The following is a 9,286-nucleotide window of genomic DNA, read 5'->3' on the forward strand; positions in this document are numbered from 1 at the left end:
GGTTAGCGAAAATACCTGAGAAATTCTGGACTAAAGAAAACTATTTTTATTCAGTTTCAAATGTCTGTATTAACAGCTCCTCCTTCATTTCTGAGCTGAGAGCAGCGCACGCACCGAGATTCTGCTCGAGCGCGTCACTCAGGCACGCAGAAGTAGTCAGTCTCTCCCGCAAGGACTTTTCCTGCTCGTGGAGGAGGAAAAAGCACTCGATTTGCACTCAATTATTCTAAGTGATTAAGATTATTCTAATCTTCACAATAAATAAATCTTATTCCTCGACATGATATGTCTTCTATTCATTCTAAGTGAGATATCTACAGACAGAGCTGGTAGCTCCTCCTACATGTGGCCGTCAGGAACACATTATTTGACAAGCGGCGAGCAGAGAATTCACTGTGCGGTGAAAAAGGGGCGGGGCACGCGAATTTGTTGCGCGATTTGCGTTCGGTGTGTATGCACCATTAGGGTTTACAGTTAGATGACGACAAAGATGTGTTCATGTGATTTATTAATTGATTTTATGCTATTTCACTTTCTTAAAAATATTCTAGAAGACTTGTCCGTCTCCTCATCAAGTGACAGACTGACAGTTCTCTTTACTTAGGGGTACAGAGGGGATTTTGAGCTGAGCTAAAAAGAAGAAACAACTCATTTATGATAGAAACACTTTATAGACAAATTGATAGAAAACCAGAGAGCAAAGACTGATTAGAAATCAATAAAAGAGTTCCTTAGGGAGACAATGTTGTTTTTCAACGTGATGTTTTTATGTTGTGACTTCCACTCTGTTTTCATTCAACATAATATGTTTCAGATAACACCGGTGGTTTTTCTTTGTAAAATAATGTAATTTAAAAATATGTTGAGATCTTTTTTTACTGAGTCAAAAACTAGATTTTGGTCACTGTGGTTGTTACTTCAAACTTGGAGCATCAGACCACAAACAGCAACATCAGTTTGAAGGCTGTTGCTACCATAAGTGTTGTGCTGAATGATTGTAGTGTTTCTCTTTATAGGATGCTTAAGCTAGCGGTAGCTCACAAAACACCGGCTGCATTGTTCTACTAACATTTTACTGCTTGTATTTAGTTGCACTTTGTCTTTGAGCCAATTTCTAAAATACATGTTAAAATAAAATAGTTGTTAAAAATGGGCTGCACGGTGGTGTAGTGGTTAGCGCTCTTGCCTCACAGCGAGAAGGCCCCGGTTCAAATCCCGGCTGGGACCTTTCTGTGTGGAGTTTGCATGTTCTCCCCGTGCATGCGTGGGTTTTCACCGGGGACTCCGGCTTCCTCCCACCGTCCAAAAACATGCTTCATAGGTTAACTCTAAATTACCCCTAGGTGTGTGAATGTGAGAGTGGATGTGTGTGTGATTGAGGCCCTGTGACAGACTGGAGACCTGTCCAGGTGAACCCCGCCTTCGCCCTTCAGTAGCCGGGATAGGCTCCAGCACCCCCGCGACCCCAAAAGGGAAGAAGCGGTCAGGAAAATGAATGGATGGGTAGTTGTTAGAAATTTTCTGTCATTCTGTTCAAAACACACATGTACACTACTGCCCCCTTCCAGGTGACATTTTCTACACACAAACCAAAGTTTCGGAAGAGTTTCCATCAAGGATTGTAAACAGGTCCTTGCGACTTTGTGTGTTTGTGTGTTTGTGTTTTCCATGTGTGTGATTACCTGCTCGTGGCATTGCTTCAGGGCTGGCAGGTCTTCTCTTGATGGAGGTCTGAGCGATCTTTTCCAGCTTTCCTGCCACGTTGGTGTAGAAATCTGGAGGATGACCTGCTCCACAGCACAGTGTTAACATCAAACCTCGTCCTGCAGTTGTTGCTGCAGACATCCAGGTGTCAGAGCTTACTTGGAGAGACAGCAGCATCGTCTTGTTTGATTTTCGGTCTTCTGGAAATGGGCAGAGTCTGAGGCCGAGGAGGATGGGAGTCTTCTCCCTCTTTGTTCTTTTCTTTCCTGGGTTTTTCCTTTTTTTTAAAGAACGACGAGAGTCTTTTTTGTATCCTCTTTCTTTTGTCTTTCCTCTTCTTCTCACTGTCACCTTCATCTGAAGAGGTGGATGAGAACACCTGTGGAGACATCAGTGCAGATATCAGCAGACCACAACACTGTCACCGTGACTTCAGCACTGAAACTACCAACTGATCTGCATCGTTTGTGAGACATACAAAGTACCGGTACGTTTGACTTCAGCTCGGTCTTAGTTTACGGGGAGGCCGACAGAAAGCAGCACATTTAGTGCTGAACTGTTGCTCTTCTGATGAAATCTAGCCCACATTCTGAGTCCAGTAGAGTTCTCATTAATAGACCACACTTTAAACATACATCAAAAGATGATGGGACTTTAAACAGAAGAACTGGATTCATTTCAAGCTTCAATATGAATCCCTGTTGTTGTCTATGCAGTAACTAGAGATTCCAGCTTGATTGTATCTATCAGAGTGAACCAGCTCAGCCCCACCTCTGCTGGGGATATTTCTCTGTCCAATGAGCCCTTGGAGTCTTTGGCGGCGTGACGCGAGGAGCCGAGGAGAGGCAACTTTGGCAGGAGGTTATTTAACACGCTCTTCTTCTCCTCCTCATTTTCCACCAGTGACTCGGGTTCAGCCTTTGGTTTGGGCTTTAGCTTCATACTGGAGAGAGGGAAATATGAGAATAAAGTTCTCTTTAAACAATAATCAGCGTAGCCTTCAGGCTGCTCATCAGGACTTCGATGGATATAAATGCAACTGAACCTTCAGTGTAATATGTGGATCAAAAAGGTTTAAGTTTTTAGTATCCTATTCAGTAGAATGAGGATCGTTTCAGGAAGAGTCAGAAACAATCGAAGCTTTGGACAGCTGACATTTCTAACACAGCAAAACTCAATATTTCTTGATATTGAACAGAACTGTTGTTGTTACAAACAATTGCAAACTACAGAGCAGAACACAGGAAAAACAGTGTTTTTGGTTTGGAATTATCTTTATTTTCATTTTAATTTCAGGCCCACACTCTCACTGCCAGTCAAACCCTTCAGGGACATTACCTGAACTTGTTATGGTCATCGTAGGCTCCTCCCACTCTGCCAGGCCAGTCATTTTGAGGGATGGCGAGTGTGCGGTCCAAGAAGGCTTGGAGGATAAGATGAGTCTCTGCTTTGATTTCCAATAGAGAGACAGAGGAGACGGAAGAGCGGCGCTCCGGGGATTCTGACATCTGTGGGATAAAAGAATCATCAAGAATAAAGATGGAGCCGGTTTGGTTTTCAACATGTTACATTAACTGCTTTGACATTTTTTATGGTTTCCTTCAGACATTTACAAACCAACAACCGTTTCTGTCAAATGTGCAGAATGAGGATTACATGCCTCTAAAATTATGCAATATTACTCCTTTAAAGTCCCCGTATCACAAATGCTTTTATTAAAAAAAAACATTCCTAGTAGTGTTTTAATGATGATTATGAAGTTTTTAACCAAAATCTCACAACCCTAATGTCTTAAAAAGCCATTTTTTATGTTGATCTGAAGCCTCTGTTTCCAAAATCTCCTCTGAGGGGTGTTTGTGTTTGCTTTACAGATGAGATGAACAATGATTCAAAGGTGAAACTATTTTTACAACAACATAGATCAACGATATAAAGGAATGTGCTGCTTCATAAAGCAAAAGCAAAACTTCAACAAACAAGACAAAGTATCACTGATCACTATCAGACACTCAACTATTTCTTCATTAATATGTTATGACTCCATTTCAGACTCCTCAGTGAGGAGGAGACAGCAGGAATGAAGGTGACGTCAATCTACAACTATTCAACTAAAGGCTCACTGGTCTGTAAATGTAATGTGGCTTTGAATTCAAATTCATTCATTATTACCAGTGAGGTCCTTAGAAATTCACCTGGACAAGACCGTTGGTAGGAAAGAACTCTGACCTCTTCGTTTCCCTATTGATGAGAGCTCTCTGTTTACACCATATATATAATTGAAGGGTGTTACGATTATTCGACTAATTGACTATTAAAATAGTCGATTAGTCGTTACTTTATATTATATGGAGTCAGAGTGTAGTAAAGTTTAAAGTTCTAACGGCATTCTGCTAACTTTTTTTGACTAGTTTGGCATTTATTAAGGTTATTTAGGTTATTTTGGAGTTTAGCTAATATTTCATTTAGATGCTAGCTGTTTTGGCTAACTTAGGCTTTTTTTCAGTTTTTTAGGCTAATTTTGCATTTAATTAATATTTTGGCTGGCTATCAGCTTCGGCGTTTTTAGCTATCAATTTCAGCATCTTCAGCAGCCAAATTCATCTTCCAGCATTCAGACTAGTATTATCACAGGTAATGATATACATCTAGTTTTTAGTTAGTTTAAAGCTAATTATGATTAAGATGTGTGTTTTACATCCAGTTTGCGCATGACCCGATTAGTCAACTAATCAGAAAAAATAATCTGTGATTAGTCGTGGCACAGCGGTAGGGCGGTCGATCGGAAGATTGAGGGTTCGGTTCGGACCGATGTGTCAAAGTGTCCTTGGGCAAGACACTGAACCCCGAATTGCCTCTGGTGGGAGGTTGGCACCAGTGTTTGACAGCGAAGACACCAGCAGTGTGTGAATGTGTGTGTGAATGGGTCTGTGACTGTGAAGCGCTTTGGGCCTTCAGAGGAAGGTAGAAAAGCGCTATACAAGTATACGCCATGTACTATTTTACATACTCTCCCGCCAGCTTACAGCCCCTCACACCCCAAACCTAACGTTAGTGGTGCAACAAAAATGTTCAGATGAGGAAAACAAAAGCGTTCATGGATCTATTTGTCTGAGAGGATGATCAGAATGGAGACTTTACTATTTCAGTGGCTCACAAAATGTAAAAAAGAGCTTTTTCAAACATTGTTGTCGTCTGCTCCTGATTCACAATGATTCGAATAGAAAGAAAAGCTTATTTATTCTTACTTTTCTTTGTATGTGTCAGCAATTATCGGGAAAATGCCACAAGAATTCTAAAAACATTTAATTGGAGTGGGTCTCCACACAGGGACTTCTCTAGAAAGTAGTGCCGGACAGATCTATCCAAAATATTGATATTACTGAAATCAAGTTGGCATTGGATCGATAAAAACCCACAGATATCGAGATTGTCACTCTGGTTTGAAACTTTTCTGTACAGGCAAAAAGAACCCAGCGGAGTCGCTGCCTAACGGCTCTCCAGTCCTGTGAGATCTCAGCTCTCCATTTCCACCCTATTTAAATGCTGAGTTGGTTTTGAAAAGTTACTTTTGAACTGTTTTTATCGTTTCACTTAAAGGTTAAGAAGTTACTGATTATTTATATTTCTATCAGTTGATTTTTTTAAATCAATAAACATTTTGATTTAGTTTTGTATGAGAGTTTCTTGTTTTTTTGGTAAACTGTTTTCCATTCATTTAAAAATTTTGTCCAGATTCTATTTCTATGTTTATCCATAAAAACAGGAAACGTACAATATATATATATATATATATATATATATATATTCATAGTGATTAAAAACAATTGAGATTTTAAGGTTAACATCATAGTCACCACATCTATGAAAAATATCGATATTGGTGTCGATATTGACCGGTATTGGATCGATACCCGAATGCTCAGGATCACCTTGTCCAGGAGTCTGTAACCTGTACCTCCAGATCCTCCTTGACCAAACATAAATAAGTCATGGAGACTGCTGATCCAAACATGTCTACCGTCAGAGTCAGCAGCTCCTGATAATGACTGAATAACCAAAACTACCTAAAGAAAACAAATAAACAAAGCCTGTAAACTAAGACTACCAAGATCCAAACTAAAATAACAAAACCCAGCAGTGTAAGACTGCTGAGGACAAAGAGGGGAAAAAAACAAACAAACGAAAAAGAAAATGACAATTTTTAAAGTAAGGAACACTAAATTATCATTTATTTGATTTAGATTAGTTACATTTATAAATTGATCTCTGAGGTTCACATAGATGATAAACTATGTAGGTTTTTACATCCTGTTGACCTGAAGACGTCTTGTTTGATCAACTCTACCTCCAGAATGAACAGAGTTTATATGCAAAGCAAAACTTTGGTAAAAAGATTGATCTTTTATGAGTTCAAAGCACATATTATCTGATGCCGCACAACATAGTTTACAAGCTGTCCAGAACTGCACTGAGATGATCCTGTTGGGAACAGAGCATCTTTTATTTAAAAAGTAAAAATATATATATTTCACATTTTGAGAGATGCTAGTTCTTTTTAGATTTTTGCTTTTGTTTGTGCCAAAAATACAAAATTCATATTTAATACAAAAAAACAAGGTCATAAATGCAAATCCAAATTTCTTAAAGGCTAAAATAAGACTATAGAGCTCCGTCTAACTTTTTGATGAGTAAAAAACCAACAGAATTCTCTCTAATTTCAGAGGTTGCAGGCCCATGCTCTAGTCCGACTAAACAGACTGCTGAGGAGTTGTGATCAGGCACCTGCGCAGCCGCCTAAATACCTACAACCTAAAAAAATGCAGAGGCTGGTTTCACTGTAACACCAAAACAATTCCCGGACAGGATAAACATGAGTACATCTCCGTTTAAAGTTGAGATTAACGTTTACAGGTCAAATCCGACTTTGACCTCGTATTTCTTCTGACGTTTCTGTGTATTTCCGGATCAGTACAGTTACGGACTTAGTTTAAAACGAACGCGGGGTTGTTCAGCATCTAAACAATCCCGCAGCTCGCCTGAACTGCTCTTTTAAAGTAAACTTTCTCCTCCTGGAACCTAGTTATGAGCGGGTTCCGCGGTAACGGGCCAGATTGTCCCACAAACACCGAGCGCGCGCGTCACTGACAAAGTTTGTGTGGTCGGGAAGGAGGAATGTGGTGAAGTTGAAGCGAAACTTCACTGGAGGTTCGGGTAAACTCCACAGAAGCATCACAGTAACACGGAACCCCGGTACCGGAGAAAATTCACCATACCTCAGTAATGTGTTGGTTTCTGGTGAAGTGGCAGATGTCCACTGAGATTTGAAGTCGAACTGTCGCGTGCGCAGCGACACGGAGGCGCGCGGTATCGGCTCGAGGAGGAGGAGCGCGCGACCTGTACAGTACACACTCTGTCTGCTCTGACCCGGAGTGACACGGAGTAAAACGAAGTAACACGGTTCTCCATCTGCAGACAGAGATCAGCTAATACCTTCATTGACCCTTTCTCTGCAGCACCCGGCGTCTCTTCGTCTCCGGTGTTCTACCGAGGTGAAGTTAGTTGGATATTGGATATTCGACAGACATTCGCTCTGGGCATAGTTAGGGACTGTCAACAAATTAAAGTTTTGCCATCAACAAATAAAGGTTTTTCTTCGATAGCTTTTAGGTTTTTATACCTAAGTGGTCCAAATCACTCTAGAATATTAAAGTTAGCTCTGATCTATCGGGGTCAGCAACTTAGATTCACTTTGGATGCTTTTTCCATTTTTAATCAATTTAGGCTTCAGTGTTTTCTTACAATGGCCTCTAACCCAGTTTTAACTGAACTTCTTTTCTTCGCCATTTAGCCTGCTCTGGACAAAAGAAAAGAAACAACAGATCCAAGATTGAGAACTTTACCCTCAACAGTTTCAAAACTTGTGACATCACACCCATTGACTTCCTTGGAAAAATGATGTTACACTACTGTTATACTATAGCACAATTTTTTTTATGTTTGTATACTTTTTTCTCTTGTTATACTAAAGAACGTAACTTGATTTTTAAATTGTTTGTCTAAGATTTTTTATTCATACTACCTGAGGAAAAAAATTAATAATACTCACTTAAAAGAAAAAAATATTTTAAACTCTTCCCGGTATTAGTTAAAGCCTTTAAAATATTACTCAGTCAGTCATACTATCCCATGTCGAATAACCTTTAAGCTATTGTGCAAAAAGTTGAAAAAAATGTACACCGAAAATATTTTCATTTAGTTATTACATCCAAAGAATCCTTCAACCACGAGTACCGACAACCATCTCTGGATCTCCCGCTATGCCTCTCCGCTCAGCTGCCTCACAGCCACAGGCTCGGTTCTACCTGCTCACCGTATCCTAAGGCTCTGGAAGGACATAGGAACGCCACTCACCTCCCCAAGCCTTCGACACCATCTGCACACCCCGGTAAATATACCACGACATGAATGATTTTCTAAGCTTTAAGTTGAGCCATGTTTTGTGGAAATGGGTTAAGAAATGAGGGAGCTAGCCGTATTTTTGTGGTTGATTTCTGCATGGCTTACATCAGAAAATTCAACTGTAATAGCTTGTATGAACCTGTAGATGGCAGCACACGTGGAGTTTTAGACTATATTTTCATCAATTAAAACAAGTTTATTTGAATTAGTCAAAACCCAAAAGGCAGTACTTTCAAAGTCCCATTTATAAATCTAAAGAAGAAAAAATAAAGTTGATTTAGGGTTTGGGTACCTTTTAAACCTCCAACACTCTCCAAAGGTTTTCACCATGGAGGCTGTCAGTGTTAAAAGGAACTTTAACACTTTATATTTTTTGCCCACCTTCTAGATGGCCTACCGGTAAGAGCTCCCACTCTAACAATCAAGTGGTTACCGGTTCAAACCCCACTGGGGAGCAATGTGTTTCTTTTTTTTTTTTAATCGCAAACCTGTTCAAATCAAGTAAATACAATTTTTTTCTAAATAGACAGGGGCAATAAATGACAAAATAGCAATGTGGGGGGTGTTTGTTTTGATTTTGGTACTTTTAAAGGGTAATCAATAGTGCAGTTGGTTGCTTATACTTATGCCATTCTCAGCCATTGACTGTAAAAATAATGGACAGAGCGAGCAATGAGGTCCCCCATTGGAAATGCATCACCTCCTCTCCTCGTGAAAGTTGGCCGCCGCTTTCACCATCAATTCCTGAGACGGATATCGCCATTTGCAACCCATCTTCAGCGATTGGTCTGAGTCATAGCTGAGTCATGGAATCTACAGGAAGTACTGTCGCCAATCAGGAGTGAGTTTATCGCAACGCCTCTACCACGAGACCGCGGATGTAAACAGCTTCTACTTTAATAACGGCGGAGAATTGTACAAGTCATTGTTGAAGTCTTTGAGGGAGAACCATTCCAACATTTGATTCTGTCAGCGGTCCTTTTGGATTTACTTACATTTATTCATTTTGGTCGAGATAAAAGGAGCATTTGGGTTACGCCGCTGCAGAACGGGATGTGCCCCCCGCGCGCCGCAGCAGCAGCTTGTCACTTCACATGCGCGGCCAGGTTACAGTCTGATCAGA

General features: G+C 40.3%; 1 protein-coding gene across 1 annotated transcript in view; it reads right to left on the reverse strand.

Annotated features, from left to right (window-relative positions):
- Positions 1-7,115, reverse strand: part of bcl2l12 (BCL2 like 12) — a 10,681-nt gene extending 3,566 nt beyond the window's left edge. The window contains exons 1-5 of the mRNA XM_036213040.1: positions 6,978-7,115; positions 3,043-3,212; positions 2,476-2,647; positions 1,864-2,083; positions 1,683-1,787 (exon numbers count right to left, since the gene is read on the reverse strand). Coding sequence (XP_036068933.1) covers positions 1,683-1,787; positions 1,864-2,083; positions 2,476-2,647; positions 3,043-3,212 — 667 coding nt within the window. The 5' untranslated portion in view covers positions 6,978-7,115. The remainder of the gene's footprint in view (positions 1-1,682; positions 1,788-1,863; positions 2,084-2,475; positions 2,648-3,042; positions 3,213-6,977) is intronic.
- Positions 7,116-9,286: the final 2,171 nt, after the last annotated feature.

Source organism: Oryzias melastigma, linkage group LG8 (assembly GCF_002922805.2).
Source record: "Oryzias melastigma strain HK-1 linkage group LG8, ASM292280v2, whole genome shotgun sequence".
NCBI classification, from domain to species: Eukaryota; Metazoa; Chordata; class Actinopteri; order Beloniformes; family Adrianichthyidae; genus Oryzias; species Oryzias melastigma.